Source organism: Hippichthys cyanospilos, chromosome 18 (genome assembly GCF_059441005.1).
Source record: "Hippichthys cyanospilos isolate Australia breed blue-spotted pipefish chromosome 18, RoL_Hcya_1.0, whole genome shotgun sequence".
Classification (NCBI taxonomy): domain Eukaryota; kingdom Metazoa; phylum Chordata; class Actinopteri; order Syngnathiformes; family Syngnathidae; genus Hippichthys; species Hippichthys cyanospilos.
Genome location: NC_142386.1, coordinates 769,642 through 787,986, shown reverse-complemented (window position 1 = coordinate 787,986; position 18,345 = coordinate 769,642). Strand labels below are relative to the sequence as shown.

General features: G+C 43.4%; 1 protein-coding gene across 3 annotated transcripts; it reads left to right on the top strand.

Moving 5' to 3' along the window:
• Positions 1-2,438: 2,438 nt before the first annotated feature.
• On the top strand, positions 2,439-18,184 carry gtf2ird1 (GTF2I repeat domain containing 1). 3 transcript variants are annotated; one of them, XM_088440351.1, is made up of 27 exons: positions 2,439-2,779; positions 4,428-4,558; positions 4,636-4,777; positions 5,222-5,410; positions 5,523-5,706; positions 6,504-6,817; positions 6,903-6,998; positions 7,360-7,443; positions 7,539-7,722; positions 9,193-9,218; positions 9,744-9,861; positions 9,948-9,991; positions 10,065-10,145; positions 11,272-11,397; positions 12,100-12,156; positions 13,011-13,091; positions 13,182-13,365; positions 13,442-13,497; positions 13,628-13,699; positions 14,326-14,593; positions 14,674-14,702; positions 14,778-14,825; positions 14,890-14,967; positions 15,066-15,258; positions 16,212-16,249; positions 16,319-16,452; positions 16,789-18,184. In XM_088440351.1, exons 2-27 carry the CDS (start codon positions 4,433-4,435, stop codon positions 16,852-16,854), a joined length of 3,018 nt encoding a protein of 1,005 aa, XP_088296477.1. In that variant the 5' UTR covers positions 2,439-2,779; positions 4,428-4,432; the 3' UTR covers positions 16,855-18,184. The 3 variants fall into 3 exon arrangements, with proteins under 3 accessions (XP_088296477.1, XP_088296476.1, XP_088296474.1); XM_088440350.1 differs by having other exon boundaries at positions 2,442-2,779; positions 11,275-11,397; positions 16,786-18,184; XM_088440348.1 differs by having other exon boundaries at positions 2,443-2,779; positions 16,786-18,184.
• The last annotated feature ends 161 nt before the right edge of the window (positions 18,185-18,345 follow it).

Here is an 18,345-nt window from a genome sequence, read left to right as displayed (position 1 = left end):
TTGACTTTTCTGGGCGGCGTACACGCGCTGGTGCTAAAAGATCTTTTTTGCTGGGGGCGCGCTGTTTTCAGGAGCAGCACTGATACGAGCGGAGGAAGCATCGACCCCCTGCGGAACGTCCCATCCTGCGACTGATGTACCAAGTTGATACTGTAACCGCTCATGCTTGCTGAAGAAGCCCATATTAGCCAGTTGCGAGGACGAAGTTCTGTAAACGAAACTCCTCATGGGATTCTGGGACGAAATGACCTACCGCGAAGGCAACTTGCTTTGTTTTACCGTATCAGGAACGGCTCAAGTCCAAGAACTTACCGCTGGGTCACTTTTTTGTTTTGTTTTTATTTATTACTTTGAAATGATCTATCAAGTGACTTGCAACGATGACAGAGCTTCCTGCGTGGGTTTGAAGGATTGCTGGTCGCCATGCGAAAGGATCGGTGTTACAAACTGTACAATAGTTAAGGAGCATTATTGGGAGAACATTAAAATGAGATTTCAAACTAAACATGTCCGAAACTTTGCTCGGCTTGTTTGAGTTGTTTAAACTGTTTCGAGCACAGCACTCATGAGGTAACTCGTTATACCCATTTCAGATCCAGAAATACATCAAGATATAGTTGTTACATTTCACACAAGGTGCTAAAATAAAGTATTACAATTGTCCCTTTCTGATGTTGGACACCAAGTTATCTGCTCGCACTTGTGTGAGATCTTGAAACAGACCAAGTATGCTTCCCATGCTCGGATTCCAAATCTCACAGTTCATGCAACTAGGTCCACTCTTACCACGTCCACAAAGACACCAAGCTGTGGTATTCGCGATCGGTCATCCAATATCATTCATAAAGGGCTAAAAAACAAAAACGAAATAGAAAGTATTGCACCTTGAAAGTTACACCACCATAGGGCTACTGCTTGTACCTGTTCCAGAGCAGTGACAGTTTCGATTTCAAATTCTAATGAATTCATTGGAAAATGAAAATGCTAAATCATTTGTTTTTTCAAAACATATGTGCCTTTTTTTTGTTTTACACGGATGCAGTCATGAATGACACAAGCTTGAAGTGACACAATCCATCTTCTTTAGTTGTCGAATAATATGTCTACAGATATCACTACAAATGTAGCTCCAAATTTTAATAAACCAGACACAGACGCCGCAGAATTCTGTTCAAAATCTTTTTTTTTTTCCATCCAAAACTGAGTTAGCCTGGTCAGTGGGTACTTTGTTGAAAAAAAAAATATCTGACATGGGTACATCACTGAAAAAAGGTCAAGAACCACTGACTTAGGGTACATGTATGTAGACCACTTGTAAATTTCTGAGCTACTGTCTATACCTGTTCCAGCGCAAAATAAAGTCATAATGGACTTGTTGTTCTGTTAAAAATCTGTAAAACTCCAAAAGTATCAACATTTGAAGTTACTACCCCAGTAACAAGACATTATACCTCTTCAAGTATACAATGTACACCGTAAGGCGTACAATGCAAGACCTTTCAGTGTACTACCCCAGTGACAAACGCTGTACAGATTAAAGCAAGAAAAGTACAATTATCTGAAAATGCACAAGAACACAATGGCTGGTGGTGTCTTGGGCTAAACAAAACCTACCAGCATCTGAGGTCTTGCTATTCTCTTTTTTTTTCTCATTAAAAAAAAAAAAAACATGTTCATAGGTTAACAGGTCCATGAATTATCATGTCACCATGATCTTTCAAAGCTCTGAACATTACAGTCATGTCCACAATGAAGCCTATTCCAGCTGTCTTTGTGTAATAGGTGAGGGACATTTTGCCTAACCCTAACCCAATCACAGGGCACGCATAATACAAACAATCATTCACGCTCACAGAAACACCTAAGGGCAAGTTGGAGTGTCCTATTTGACCTATTTAGGGAATGTGGGAGGAAACGAATACCTGAAGAAAACCCACGCAGGCATGGGGAGAACATGCAAATTCCACACACAGGGGGCTGGAGGCGGAATCAAACTCATGACCTTTGAACTGCGAGGCAGGCATGCTCACCACTGTTCCACCCACTACGATGAAAATGGTTTAGGACCAAAAAAAAAAAGTTCTCCACACCAATTCCTTTCCACTTGGGGTTTTGCTGATTTTTCATCAAATGTACACATGTTTTTTTAAACGTGAGCGAGTGCATTTTTAGTTTAGCGTCTTTAGTTTTCTATTTTTTTCTATTTCAACAGTGTATATAATTTTTGAACATTTCACACGGATGGCTTTAGATTTATAGTCACAGTTGAAGTGGGATGGAGAGAGGAAACATCTAAAACATACAGCAGAGTAGACCTCCAGGACCTGAGCGTGACACCTCGTTAACTTGTTTGGACGGATGCAATAAAATGACAAAACACGCTCGGAATTTTCCCATCTCTTTTTCTCCTTCGTCTTCCTTCCCGGAGTTTCTCCAGTTAATCCTGCTCGGCCCCGACAGCCGCAGCCAATGGACGCCGCCGTTGAGTTGGGGTTGGGATTAGCATGAGGGCGAATGATTTTCAATTTTACTGGATTACAGAACAAAGAACGAGAAGGGAGTGCGAAAAGGACACTACTACCGCAACTCCTGCTGTGGAGGAAAAAAATAAATAAAACAAGCGAGAGACGGGATATTAAGATTAAGATTAGGATTGCGTCCGTTTGTGGCGAAAGTGCGTTGAGAGACATTCGTGCATTTTTGTAAACGATGGATTAAAGAAAAAAATCTATTCCGGGATTGACAGCAGTCGACCAACTGGATTTAATCGCGTATTAAGGTAACATGTTGCTTCTTTTTTTGTTACGTTTGACCTTTAAGGACTATATCTAAGCCATTTATTGTACATACATTGAGAAAAATTGTGAATTGTTCATGGAAAACGTGTAGATTATTTTGCAACGACACGGGGGTGGTGGTGGTGGTGGTGGTGAGGGGTGTTAGCTCGCGAGCTAACTAGCCAGCTATTTAGCTATTAGCCTGTTAGCTTATTAGCTCGCGTTTGGTTGCTCGTTGAACTCAACCGAGAAGAATGTCAGCGACTAAATCCGGCCAGCAACAGTATTAAAAGAATCTTCGGTTTTGTTCTGTTTTTAAAGCCACGAGCGCATGTCCTCGACAGCCTAGTTGTTTTTGTGTATTTGTGTTCGTCCTTCGCCAAAGTGTGTTTAAAAAGGTTATCAGGCTCACACAACAAAGACAGCTGCCGCACAGCTAAACGCGGCGTTCATAAATCATCATTTTGATAATTTTACGAACGTTTTCGCGCACTTAATATTAACTTTTTTTTAAACAGCACGAAAGTGAATAGGAACAGTTGATCATTTGCGATCACCGTTTTCCCCCATGCCAATTTGCTAATAAAATCCCCAAATATTTCCCGAATGATTGCGATCACAGCGCTGGTTTCAAGTCTTATTTGAAATGATAATTTCGGCGCTAAACTACACGTTTTAAATTTTGTGGCTCAACAAAAGTGTACTTTATTTTACACTTGATTCGATTGGTGTTGAAGGTGCCCCAGTAGTTTGCAGGCTGCGTCACAATCCTGAAATTTACGGTTCGAGTCTCAAAGTTTCTTTTGTACTAATTCTACTTCATAGATGTTTTGTATTATGACACTTATTGCATCTGCTTTACATTTCCCACAGTTTCAATTAACTTTAAATGCGTGTCAAATTTGGGGAGTTCCACAATTTTCCCACACTATTCAAAGTCAGTACAGCGGGTTTGTATGTCATTCTATGTCACAGATTATTATTTATCATCCTGCTCTTTTTGAGCTCCTCCTCCGTCACTTCCTTTCTATGTGTTCAGGCTCGGTCTATTTTGAGGCCCTAATCGGTCAACAGGAAGGAAAGTGGGTAGGGGAGGGTTGAGTGTTTGCTCTAGCCTGAGGGGAAACACATTTGGGCGACCACGCCCGCCTTTTCCTCTTCATTCGTCTTCCCCTGTCGATTGAGCCGGAGGCCAGCATAATGGTTGGCAGTGTCTGCAGAGATTAAAGGGCCAGCGCCACATTGTTCACATGCCCCAAGATTAGTTTCCAAGGCGACGGGTTGTGGTTGCCGCGGCAACGCGACAGCGGCCTGTCTGACTTGGTTAGTTCGGCTAATGACACGTGACTGAGTGGGCGAAATGATGCTAAGCTAAAAAATCAAGATGATGAGGTCACCTGAAACAACATGTGACTAGTAGAGCTTAACTTGTGGCTAACGTTTGCTAAAATAACAGGTGGTAGTACATACATACCAAGAAGATGCTAAGGTACCCCGAGGCAAAGGAGGTTACGGAGGTCAACTTGACGCGATGCTAACGCGTGCTCAATTTATAGGTGCCGAATGTTCGCATGTAATAAAGGAGGTCAACTCGTTGGTCAAACGCATGAAAAATGAACGCTAACAGGTCTTGTTGCGTTGTCGGCGTAGTCGCCATGTCTCAGATGAAGAAACTGGCGTGTGACAGCGTGCGGCCCACCTCCCGCTGTGATCCTCCACTTTCTGCGCTGTCGGCCAGGCAGGAGATCCTTACCAGCTTGGTATCGGCCCTAGATTCGGTGGTAAGTCTACCGTCGCATTTACTGCCTTCCCAGATATACCCATCAAATGTGGTGTAGTAACCAAGCGTTTTGTCCAGTGCATGGCCATGTCCAAGTTAAACGCTGAGGTGGCCTGCATCACCGTCCACGAGGACAGCGTCATTGCAGTCGGCACGGAAAAGGGACGCATTTTCCTCAACTCCAGGAGAGAGATTCAGACCGAATTCTACAAGTATTGCCGTAAGTTCCTCCTACTTGTTGCCAAGGATGTATGGTTAGTCTTTTCAGGGAGTGCGCCACTGCGCCATTTTTTCCATACCGTTCCCAGAAAGCATTTATTCATTTATTTATTTTGCCGAATCTGAAATGTAAAATGTATAAAACAAAACGACAAACCATTACCGACAGTGTATAAGGAGTGCCTTTTTTCACTGCAGTGGCATCAATCTGGTTGTTTGTTTATTTTGACTTTTAACACCACTACCTCCTCTTGGGTAATCTTTTACATTCAAAGTGGGAAAGACGACGGGACAAACGAGTCATTAATTGTATCAGCTGCGATTTTTCAAGTGCGACACGTTGATTACTTTCTCCCGAGAAAAATTTGTCACTTGTCTAAGTGCTAAGTGACGTTTGCAGAAAACAAGCCAGCCATTCAATAGCGCTCTCATCTTTTGCCTTTAGGGGCACCCTCATGCCTGGCAAATATGACCACCAAAGACCAGGATGTGGATTTGAGCAAGGCGGGAAAGGAAGGCGACCATGGGAAAACCGCCAGAGCACCCCCGCTACCACCACCACCTCCTCTAGAGGCTCAGTCTAACATCTTTGTCTTGAGGAAGATGGTGGACGAGGTCTTCACCGTTCTTTACAGTAAGAGTTCTCCTAAAGTCATGCTAGGTCACATGGTAACTGTAGCGATGTTTGAGGTTGCTCCCTGTTTTTCCTACTGTTAAATCAACATTTTACCTGGTGGTGTGCGCAGGTGAAGCGGCTGGAAAGAGCACGCTGGTCCCTGTGCCTTATGAGTGGCTCCAGAAGGAGCCCGCTTGCCTTGTGGCCCATGGTCTACCGGAGGGCGTCTCCTTGAGAAAGCCGTCCGAGTACGATTCCAAGACGCTCATAAAGATTCTGGAGCAAAGCCACAAGATCCACTTTACTGTCACAAGGTTAGTACCTAATCCAGGCCAGGCATTTCCTTCTATAAATGTATATTTTTCAGGGGCGCGCAAAATATTCCGCGCTTTTTGGAAACCTTGATGTATTTTATTTTTCACAAGTCTGTACATTTATGAGGTGTATTTATGAGGTCGTTAACATTTCCACATGGCCTGTGCGTGAACTATAAATGGCCCGCAACTGTCCTGCATGCGTATGGATGACACCGTGACATCACACACCCGGGTGCGCTTAACGTTAGGGAAGTACCACAATGGATGGCGGAACTGAATACCTTGGCGATGTTGAAATGGCTTTTATACCAGAGCCAGAATATTTTCTGTTGGATTTAAGGAACAGAGGCGAAGGTTTAGTTTTTTTCCCCCATCCACCTAAATTGTTTTAGCCTTTAGCCTTTTTGAATCCAGAACTGTTAGGTTGCATTTGAAAAATATCCGATATGTGTCATTCAAGCTGCCATTAAAAGATCAGATACAGGTTGCGCGGGGCAAAAAAAAAAAATCGGAATTTGCTCACTTCATGCTCCTGACCGAACATAGCCTAGCTATATGTTCCACTGTGTTTTCCACGAGAAAATTTCCACAGTATTCGTAGAAAATGTAAATATTTTACTATTGCAGCGCTCACCAAATTGCGTTGTGCTCCCTGGTCGCGAAACCTTCACAAGTAGTTCCGACGCTGCGACGCGCCCCGCCGCCAATTCCGATATTATGACTATTTCCATCCGAATTTGCGCTCCAACACTCGCGTGCTTCACTTTGACGCGTCTCCTCTGGTCTGCGCGCAGGCCCACCGAAGACTTGTCTTGCGAAGCCAAGTCAGCAAACGGAGAGCTGGGCCATCAAAGCTCTTCTGGCAGCCCCGTGGCTCAGGGCGGCGCTGGCCCAGTCAAGACTACTGCCCAGGTAGTCACACCGTCAAGTCCCGCCACTTCCGCCAACTCTGTTCTCTCAAACTTCCTGTACGGCATGCCCATGTCCTCCAAACCCCACCCAGATGGCCCGCTGGACTTCAAACCAACGTCACTACTCAGCCTGGGCAAGGACCGACTGGCCAACTGGATAGACAAGGGCGCCTGTGGGAAAGACGTTGTTAGGAATGGTAATACCCCGGCGTTTGGGCCCGGAACGTGAACCGGATGTAGTGAATTCAGCTGAATGTATATGTTTCTTTTATGTTTGTTTAGATGAGACACCAAAACTACCTGGTGAGCAGAGTCAGACACCTGCGAGTGTCCACATATCCAAGAGGCTACTCTTCTCCATCGTGCATGAGAAATCAGGTATGTTTCAGCCATCTTGTCTTTTGCACTGTATTTGCACTGTGTTTATTTTGTGTAAAATTATTCAGATTCTTCTATTTATTTTGAGGGCAAGGTGTATATTGTATGGTTGTATGGGATAGTGAGGGAAAAACATCAATATTTCCTGAAGCAGCTTATGATCGCTGTCCTGTACACTCATACAATCTCCCCGAATGACGTACAAGTAGCTATGCTATAAATTTATCCATCAAGGGGCTCAACCATTAAAGGTAATCCCATAAGTCAATCGTGCCTGCCCTCCAAATAAATCAACTGGGTATTAAATGCTTCTCAAAAACACAACAAAGCTCATTGTTATGTTTTCTCTCTTTTCCTCCAGAAAAGTGGGACTCATTCATTCAGGAGACAGAGGACATTAATACCTTGAGGGAATGTGTCCAGATTCTGTTCAACAGCAGATATGGTGAGAAGAGGTTATCGTTTAAGGCGTGTGTTATCAAGAGTGTTTTTTAAGTGCCGAATAACTAATTTTGCGTATTTTTGTTTCTTGCGTTGCAGCTGAGGCCCTCGGTCTGGACCATATGGTACCGGTGCCGTACCGCAAGATTGCATGCGACCCAGGCGCAGTGGAGATCCTGGGTATCCCGGACCAGATACCCTTTAAGCGTCCTTGCACTTATGGGGTCCCCAAACTCAAACGCATCCTGGACGAGCGACACGCAATCCGGTTTGTGGTTAGGCGGTACGTCTGATGTTTTTCTTTTTTTTTTTTTTTGTACGTGAAGTTGAAGTCATGCTCCATTGGCTACGTTTGTTTGTATGTATGATCGTCCATGCTTTATAGATGCCAAGTTTGCGCTTACAAAAAAAAAAGAAGGATCACCATCTCTCCGCTAACACTATGTTCTGCTGCTAAATGCAAAGAGAGAGTCATTTGCATTCACGACTTTCCCTCAAATAGCCAGCGGCGGGCTTTGACTCTTTCATTTACCGAAGTTAATTTCAAAGGAAAGCGTGCCTGCCCATTTTGGGCTCGTTATTTGCCTCTAAAGCACTGCTAGGTCACATGCCCCCTAACCACCGGCTCGCTACCGGTTTGTGGGCCACCAGATACCGGGCTGCAGATGTATTCTAAAGAATAAATATAATAAAATCTTGTGCAGCAGGCCACACTCCGTCCAAATTGTATTTTATCACCAGGGCATGAATGTAACAGATGTTTGCCAGTCAACAAAATATCAGTGAAATGGTCGGGGGAGGAAAAATGGTTCGTCCCTAACTCACATCTGCAAACTCTTTCAATCCCACTGCTTTTTTCTTGCTAAAACTACATATAAGTGATATTATCGAAAGGCAGAATAATTGTTTTCAATCATTTTTTTTTCAGCAACCCTAGTGAGGATGAGCGGTTTGAAAAATAATGACGTTTATTTTTACTGTGAACACTAGATTTGGGACAGTTTGGTTTGTAATGCTCATACAAGCAAACAACTTGCCAGGTAAAAACATTGAGATCTGATTATGAATTAATGAACAAGCCTTTTCCAGTAACATCTCCTCTGTGTTTTTCTGACAAAACGAGAAATGAACATAAAATAGAACTTTTTGCAGCGTAGCTTATTATAGTTCATAATTGTTACGCGTTAAACAATTTAAAAAAGAAAGTATAATGTATGCTGTGTATCTTGTATCCATTGGCAGATCTGCTCTTGGATGACAGCGACTTTGTTCTTTTCTGTGTCTTTGTTTTTCTCCTTTTTGTGCGTCTTGGTGAAAGGAGTTGGTACATACATGTAGATGGATTTTCAGCAAAGTTGCGACTTGGGTGTTCTCCTATGCCCAACGTGTCATTGCAATTACTATTTCAGACTTGTGTATGAATGTTAAAGATATAAAACACTCAGCTCACGCTTGGGAAAATGAATGTAGAAAAGACTGATGAAATATTGAGAAAATGCAGTAAAAATCATAAAGCATTAGAAGCAATGGTAAAATATAATGAAAAAACATGTGAACTAAGAACAGAAATAGTGAAACAATGGAATTACTATATGTAAATAGAAAAATGAGAATGCCACTTGCCACACAATCATGAATGTAATAACTACACACCATTTTTTTATTTTATTTTTTTTACATGAGCCCAACATATTAATACAGGAACAAATGCTGCAGCCGCTGATTTTGACTCATTTTCTGCTTTGCATTACAGGATGTTTGACGAAAAGATTTTCACAGGTAAGGCTGATTCAGCTGATGTTTCATATCCATAAAAACTTGTAGCATATAGATATGATATACGTTTAAACATACATACGGTATATCTCTCCTGTGACATGGGTGACTTTAGTTTAAAATAATAAATATATAAACTGCATTTTTAAAAAGCTGCCCGGAGCTACAGAAATTGTAAAAAGACCTTAACTACATCCAATGTTAATGGACCAAATACCTAACAGCTAAAGACTTGCGCGAAGATAGGGACCCTAAACTACAGCGTGAGTCAATTACCCTAACAACAAAAAATAGAGATTGGAGTCGAGGCTTCCTAAACTAAAACGGACATTGATGACCTTAAGCAAAACGCTAAACTACAAGTTTTTTAGTTTTGTCAAATGCCCCAAACAACACACTGTATATGGGGGCATCACTGTAAACTTTACCACCGACCCTAAACCATAAATGAGCTACCTATATACTGTACTTTGAAACAACACGAGAAGTTTCAGCTGACCGTGTTTTACCATCTCCGGTCTCCTAAAGCTGCCGGCAAGACATCAAGGGAGGAAGGGAAGCAGGACGCCCCCGAAGACGCTTTCCCCGAAAACCTCAGCCTCGCCACGGCCACTTCGGAGATACCGGTCAATCCTCATAGCGGCCGGTCAGAGCGTTTTGCATCATATTGCGTGCCGATTGGACGTTGCCCCGCCGTTCCTAATGAGCTGCCCCGCGTTTTGAACTCAATAGGTTGACCGGCGTGTGCGTTCGTTCCCCGGCCGAGTGCGAAGCAGGTAATAATGAGTCCGTAGGGCGGCCGTTCAGACAGGAAGCGGAGAAGGTTGATGATCACAATGCCCCCCGCAGGTCCGTCTGCAGATTGCCTCCCCCTCAAGAGGATTAAAGCGGAGCCTCCGGATGGGGACATCATTCAAGTTACGGTACCGGGTAAGTGACACCGACGCAGCAATCAACCATGATTGCCAAGTAGACTAGAAGAAAACATAACGGTCAGTCAAGCCAGCTTTTAGGTGGGGAAAAACTGCATAAGGGCCAAGAACTGAAATATTTGTAATGAGCCCAAAGTTCCATTGAAATGGGAAAGGCCATAAAATTATCACATTTCTATGTTACTCTGAAATTGTAAACTTTTTATCAGGCCCTAAAGGCCCCCAAACAACTACAAATTTTGGCAAGGATCCTAAACTACAAAAACCCTACAAAGGAATCTACACTAGTAGATTACCGTAATTCCACAAATATAATACACCCCCACCCCCAAATGAAGGCCAAAAATATGGGTGCATTCTAATTTAAAATTTAAAAAGATTTTTTTTTTTTTTTGGTGACATTCAAAGAAGAATTCATCCGTCAGCCACATAAGACCAGTTTTTACGTTTTTCTTTTTATTTTGGTCGTGTTCTTGCTAAGAGTAATTATAGGACGAGCGAGATGAGAGGCATTCAGTTGGCTGCCTGAGTTGCAGCTAACAAGCTCCTTGTGTTTGTTACCGCACTATTTTCCATTTCTGTTTTCAAAAGAAGCGAGCAGACTGAAACAGCGTTCGGGTCAATGCTTGTTACTAGACAAAAATATTACAGTAGCTTTTAAGAAGAAAGCGATTCTTTTAGCAGCAGGTTACAAACCGTGAAGCTGCCGCAAGGTTTGGGCTAACGTGATAATGGGCATGGCACGTCAACCTAGAGTGGAGCCTTTAGCCGACCAAGCGGGATGAGGAGGTGCAATAAACGTTCGCATTTATTTCAAAAGAACTCTTATGTATAAAAAGCTATGTAAAAGGCCCTAAACTACTTCTGTATAAAGTACCTAGCCATGGACTGTAAGTGTACGTTGGCATGATAATTGCAATTGGTATCACGGTATTAATATACAAAATACAGATTGTTTGGTACGTTCCAAAATGTGTACTGTGTTAAGTTTAAATCGATTTTTCACAAAGCGGGCTAAATGACTACGAACTTGAAGAATGCAACCCGAGGAGCCTAAACTTTGCAAAGTGAAACGGGATCCAAAAGGACATTTTCTTTCTCTAAAGGCTGTCCTTTTTGTTCAGAAGCTGCTTCCAACATAGAGGCGGCCAGCGATCCCGCGTCAGAGCCCGCCGCCACCCTCTCTGGTGGGGCCGCGTCTTCTCCTTCCGGTCCCTCGGCCCTCCACCAGCCGGCGGAAAACCACGCAGGTAACATCCACACCTCCGGCTCAGCCCATCTCCTTCTCCCGGACCTCTGGCAGGGCCCCCACCGGCCGGCCCGCCGGCCCGCTCGTTGTTTAGGGACTCACGTATGAACTTGAAACTTCAAACCCTACTTTAGTGATCCCGTCACGTTCGAAGCCCCCACCCCTCCATCCCTGACCCCGCTTCCTAGTGTCGCTCTTCTCCCACTAGCAGCCTCCACTAGAGAAATGTATGACCTCCCTTTTTCCAGTCTAACACAGCTGACTTAAAAGTACACACCCAAGGTAACATTTGTGCACTCGCTCTCTAATCTAATGGCAATAAACGTACGAGAAATTTCAAAAACTCCAGCAAGTTTTTCTCCCGCACATTGAGAGTCCACACAAATGTCTTCTTGGGGTTTAGCGCACACGCTTTTTATTCTCATCCTTTTCTTTTTATTTCTTGTTTTTTGACTGTGCTTTGCTTAAGTTTCTTTTCTTTCGCAAATGACCACTGCAGGGGACAAACCGGAGGTAAGCGCACGTGTCAAATCCAAGCGTTTTATTATGAGCATCAGATTACATGACCCCACCCATGATTTCATTCATAATTCAGAATGTCACACATAAAGTAATAGATAAAAAAAAAAAAAACTATGACTAGTTTATGAATGGAGTTTTAAACTTATAAAAGCTCTTAAGCACATGTTTTTCCATCTCGCAGCTGGCGAAGCGTTGTCGTCCAACGTGGCACTTCAAAACATCCGAAGACCCCCTGAAGGTAATGCTTGCGGGTTTTTTTTGTTTTTTTTTTAATATGAAATATAGAAGAGCAAGAACAAGAACAACTTTATGGAAAAATTGAAAGTATGATTTTTTTTTAACAGATTGAGATTTTGATTCAAGTCACATTTTTCCCAAGTGCCAAATCGAGCGTCAATACAATAATGAATAAGTGTGCAGTACAATAATGTAAGAACAGTGTGCAGTTAGATTTAAAAACATGACAGAAATTTACAACATAATGCATAATAATACATAGAGGTTTTGTGAGAGACAGTCATTTTCAAACCTTTCAAGTTAGGCAAGACCTGTTGTACCACTTGCTGCCATGTATAAATAAACAATTATGTATATAAGTGTATGTAAAAATCCATTTTTATTTTAGATTATATGAAAATGTTCAAAATTGATGCAATAAAGTGACAATTATCTACTTCAACTTTGATTAAAAACAACCGACTTAACTATGCAGATTCAAACACAACTATTTTATAGAAAATGATTAAATCACTAGTTGGAATCATGATGGATGGACAAATAATATAACATAGTGGAGTGGATCTGAATCTGTGTTCACTTGAAAATGGATTAAAATTGAAAACACAAAAAAGTAGATGCATATTCCCCAAATAAATGGGTAGAATTAAGTCATAGAAACTAAATATTTCAGTCTAAATCTCAGTCAAATTCAGTAAAATTCAGTCAAATTTCTAATATCTTTCATTCCAGAATCTTTCTACTTACTAGAAATATTCAGATTTATTTATTAGGAAGAATGAATGAATGTACTGTATCTCAAAGAAATTTCCATTCACTAAAATTTTTCAGTTGATTGTTTGTTGATTGATTCAGCTGGCAGCTTGGTGGAGGACATTGGTGAAATGATTCTTCAGCTGCGCAGACAGGTGGACACCTTATTCAGTATCAAGTACGGTAAGTCGGTGACAGTGTTCGAGGCCCCCCCCCCCCACTGTCGGCTAAAGGATGCCTAGCTTTTCCGCTTCTTGTCATTTTGTTGCTCAGCCGAAGCATTGGGCCTCCCCGAGCCCGCCAAGGTGCCCTACTCCAAGTTCCAGATGTACCCCGAGGACCTGTTTGTCACCGGGCTGCCCGAGGGCATCGCCCTGCGGCGGCCCAACTGCTTCGGGGCGGCCAAGTTGCGCAAGATCCTCGCCGCCGGCAGCAACATCCAGTTTGTCATCAAAACGTGAGCGGAAATACCCGCATGCTCGCCTCGCGATATGAAACGCTGAGCATATCTCCAACTCTTGTCTTGTCCGCAGTCCCAAGCTGCTGAGCGAGCAAGTCAAACAAGAGATGCCTTACGTCTGCGACTCCGGTATGTCAAAGTGAAACGTTGGGATGCAACATTGACTTGGGCGGGGATTGTCCCGCGCCGGTTTTGTTTTTCGGCGGAGCGCGCGGAGATGCTTTCAAGGTTTAACCTTTTGAACGGTTCCTCCATTAAGAGCTGGATGCCAAGGAGGTGACCCCGTCGACGGAGGATGCTGCGCTTTTGTCCAAAAGACCCGCTTTCTCAGGTACCTCTATCTTCATTCAATTCCACAAATCGCATCGAGTTTTGAAATGGCGAGCACTCGACCAGGTCTTGTATGACGAGATCTCGCCAGATTAGAACGCCATGAGAGGTATTTTCACTTGAATGTTTTTCATATGGGTTACGCAGGAGAATCCACTTACTTGCCTGTTAAATGCTCCGCATTACAGTAAAACCAAACGTGGTGAAAGAACTTCAACATTAAACTTACCGTACCAAATTCTACAACACCGCCAACACCTTGAAATGCTTTTACTTTGAAGTTGTTCTTGGAAGTGTGTGTCGCAGCAAAGACTAACTTGACTCCAGGAAATTGAAGTATTAGTATTGGATGGATAACTGGCCTTATTTCAAGGTATTGGTACTCAACTAGTGTTGGCAGGTGTCTTGAAGCAGTTTTACATTCACAAACGCACAAATTAGAAGAAGAGAAAATTGCCATTCATTTATTGAAATTTAAAGGTTTTAGCGGGCTCATTTTATGTATCTAATGCTGCTCCACAGTTGGAAACAAAAATGTCGTCATACTTCATTTTGAAGCGATTGTTAAGGGCTTTTGGTGCCTTGTATTGTTTGTTCCCGTTTTATGCCTTGACCTTTTATCTGCAGAGTGCCTGGAGTCCAAGCTGTCCAGGATCGACCTGGCCAACACACTGCGGGAGCAGGTCCAGGACCTGTTCAACAGGAAGTACGGCGAGGCGCTGGGCATCAAGTACCCCGTGCAAGTGCCTTATAAGCGCATCAAGAACAACCCGGATTCGGTCATCATCGAGGGACTCCCGCCCGGCATCCCCTTCCGCAAACCCTGCACCTTCGGCTCCCAGAACCTGGAGCGCATCCTGGCGGTAGCGGACAAAATCAGCTTCACCATCACCAGGTGAACGCTACACACTTGTACGTGGAAGTTGTTTGATGGCTAAGTTCATCTAAGCTAAGTGCTTGGCTCCTTATTCGCAGACCTTTCCAAGGGCTAATTCCAAAGCCTGGTAAGCGCAGATCAAATGCTCTCACATCGGTCCATTGATTATGAAACCTCCTTGATAATCCGCCATTTTGTTCAGCACCTCGCAGGGTCACTTTACTCAAGAAGGCATACACTACCATAAATGGTGAGTTGTCTCCGTTAAGTAGTTTAGCGTCGCTCATCGATAAAACACAATTGTCTTCCGTCAGACGACGACGATGTCAACCGAGTCGGGGAGAAGGTGGTCCTTCGCGAGCAGGTCAAGGAACTGTTTAACAAGAAATACGGTAATTATTTCGAAAAAAGAAGAATGCAAAAAAAAAAAAAAACGATTATCACACGCAGTGTTGTTAACATTGTTAGCGCCATTTCACCATGTCCCAAGGTGAGGCTCTGGGACTGGACCGTGCCGCGGCCGTGCCGTACAAGCTGATCCGCGACAGCCCGGACTCCGTAGAGGTGGACGGTCTTCCCGAAGACGTGCCCTTCCGCAATCCGGGTGCCTACGACGCCGCCTGCCTGGAGAGGATCCTCCACGCCAAAGACAAAATCAGCTTCAAGATCAAGAGCCAGCTCCAGTGAGTTAGCCCCAAATGGACTCCAAAATGAGCCCGCCAAATACAGGATACGCAGCTTCCCAGATTTACATTGCGGAATGTAGGAATTTAGGTGCTCTTTCTCGTGGGTGGCCACCGGTTCGTGGTTTAACGTGACCTTAAATATTCAAGGGGGAAATCACCGCTAATACTGTCTAGAATAATATTCAGTGCTTTTCTTTTTGGCTAATCTAACAAAGGGGCTGTTTCAATGATGCGGAATATGTGTGCAGAGTTGACTCAACAAGCTGCCTCTTTGATTTAAAAGGCCATCCCTCTTTTTAATTATTTATTTTTAACTTCTTGGCCTGCATGGAGGATAAACCCCCCTTCGCACCGAAGCAGCACGCCGGAAGACGTGACACGTTTGTGTGTCTAAACCAAATATTATGCTGGATTCTGAAGACGTTGCCCACTTCTGGCAGATGATTGGACGGAGCTTAACTTTATCAAGTTGTGAAGCTTAGCACCTCCGTGCTTTTTATTGGATCTTACAAAGACTGCTCTCAAAAGAAAACGTTTTGAAAGTCTAGTGTGCCTCACGGTGGACATTCATAGAGATGCGGTGCGCTTCGGTGAAACGGTATCACCAGTGCTTGGAGAGACTACTCAACAAGCCGCCAGTGAAAATAATTCGATGGCACTCACTCTTTTAGCTCACAAGTGACAGGGTACTGTGACTTGCTAATAACAATTAAAATCAAGAATGTTAACCTATTTATTTGTACTAGACATGGTACAAATTTCTGAATGGAAAAATAAACCATGTTCAAAGAGCTGTCATTTTAATACTGTGACAATGATGTTTTTGCTCAAGGTTATCATACCGTCAGAATCCCTTATCAGGCGCAGTTTGTATGCTAACAAATTAGGTAGACAACAATTGACATTGGGTACCAAAATGCTACAATGCTAATTTTCTGTCTCTCTCTCAGGCCTTTTTCAGAACTGTCTCGTCAGCCTTGCAACACGGGTATACACGCGCACGCGTCATCGTCATGTCGCCGCCAGTTTGTTCAACAACTCGTTTTTCTTTTCCCAGCGTTAGCGCCCGAAGCCTCAACTAGTCGACGGAAGCGCAAGCGGGTCCAGGAGACCCACAGAGGCCCTGCCTCCTCCTCCTCCTCCTCCTCCTCCGCAGAGCTGACCCCGTCAGCCAATCAGATTCCAGCCATGGTATGTGTTGCATAGTAACAACTGAGAGTTCCATGGGCGAAGCTAGCATAGCATTCCACCTAACCCATTAGTGCATAGCGAGAGCAAGAATTCTCCAACGCCAAATGTTAGCATACAGAGCTTAACGCGTCTACACCACGAGAAGCTAACGAAGATGTTTACGTCTTCACTGGAGCTAGTTCCGCATGTAAGCTAACCCCGCAGTCCATATTACTTTGCGCCGCGTGGGAAGCTGACGCAACGGTCGAGTGGCCGTCCGCCTGGCTAGCCAAAGAAAACCAAACGGACGGCTCCTGACGTGACTGACGCACCGCTGTCATTTTGTGTCCTCAGCAGTGGCCCATGTACATGGTGGACTACAGCGGAGTCAACATGCAAGTTCCAGGAAAGGTTCATTACTGAAGGGAGTCTCAACCCAAAATGGCACATGGCGTGGTCAACAATCTGCCATGATGATGATGATGATTATCATTCTCCTTTTTTTTTTTCTTTTCTTTGCTAACGTTAGCACTAAAAAGAAGTCACATTGTGTGTGCGTGTGCGATTAGCACCCACGCCATTATTACTGACACTATTAAGTCACAGTGACATCATACGTTAATATTTGTACCATTTTTTTATTTATTCTATTTATTAAACTGTAACACCGCCATTTGCAGGGATGCTAACTAAAACACTAACGCTTAGCGGGGGTCACATACACTGGATTGAATGTTTCAATTGTCATCATTCCAATTAACAACTTTGTGGCTATCTGGCAAAATAAGCTAGCACAGTAGTTTACGCCTTCCAGTTGATTGATGAAAAGCTAACAAGTTTTAGTTTGAGCCAATGGTGAAACAGCTAGCGCTAACCAGTCAGCAGCCTGCTAGCTTGTGAAATAAACACATTACACTACATCGACATTCCAGCGAAACGCTTGTCAGATATGGAAGAGATGTTAGCGTTGTGCTCTCAGTTTTAATTCTGGCTAACGAGTTAGCGGAGCAGCTAGCTGGTGTAATTGTACCGTCACTCCGGCTGTGTTCATTCCAACGGCATCACATCAACCGTGCTTCACGCGTGAAGCTAACAGAGCTATTTGAAACCTATATATGTGTGTGTGTGTGTGTGTGTGTGTGTGTGTGTGTGTGTGTGTGTGTGTGTGTGTATATATATATATATATATATATATATATATATATATATATATATTAGTGTGTGTGTGTGTGTGTGTGCTATTTGAATTTATTCAATCCAGTGTATGGAAAACCCCTAAAAGAGCTTGAGATTAACACAGCCTTTTATTTATTTTATTTTTTTTAAAGTTAGCACATTTTATTAAAAGCCGTTTGAGCATCTATTCAACGTTCTCTATCAAGTTTGAGGAAAAGTGTTTTTCTTTTTTTTCCCTCACAACTGTTATGACATTTCTGCGCCAGCTAGTTGGACAACCCAGAAATACATTTCTACCAGTTAACATCTAGCGCTTCACTAGCACTACAAGTAGCATACAGACGTCAACTCACGGGAAAGAGTACTAGTCCCTGGACTTGAGTAAGGAATAAACGCTCCGCCGGATTTGTCTGTACCATAATATTATGTGGCTAAAACAAACAAGTCAGTCTGAATGTATCAAGCGGGGCCCCGTCCCCGCCTTCACAGTCAAGAATGCTATGATGACTAACCCCCATGTAAACATGCTGTACCTTAACGCCAATTAGGCCTTTCCAAATAAAATGTGTTGCCTTGTTTAGTGGTTTGCTCTGCCACCGCAGCTCCCCATTGACACCACAAGAGTCCCTTTTGCCGACGTCTTTATTTATTGCAGTGAGAGGCGGACGGGCTGATTCGTGTGAGTTGATTGTCACCACCCGGAGTGCTCTTAGTTGAGCTATTCAGATTAGACAATGC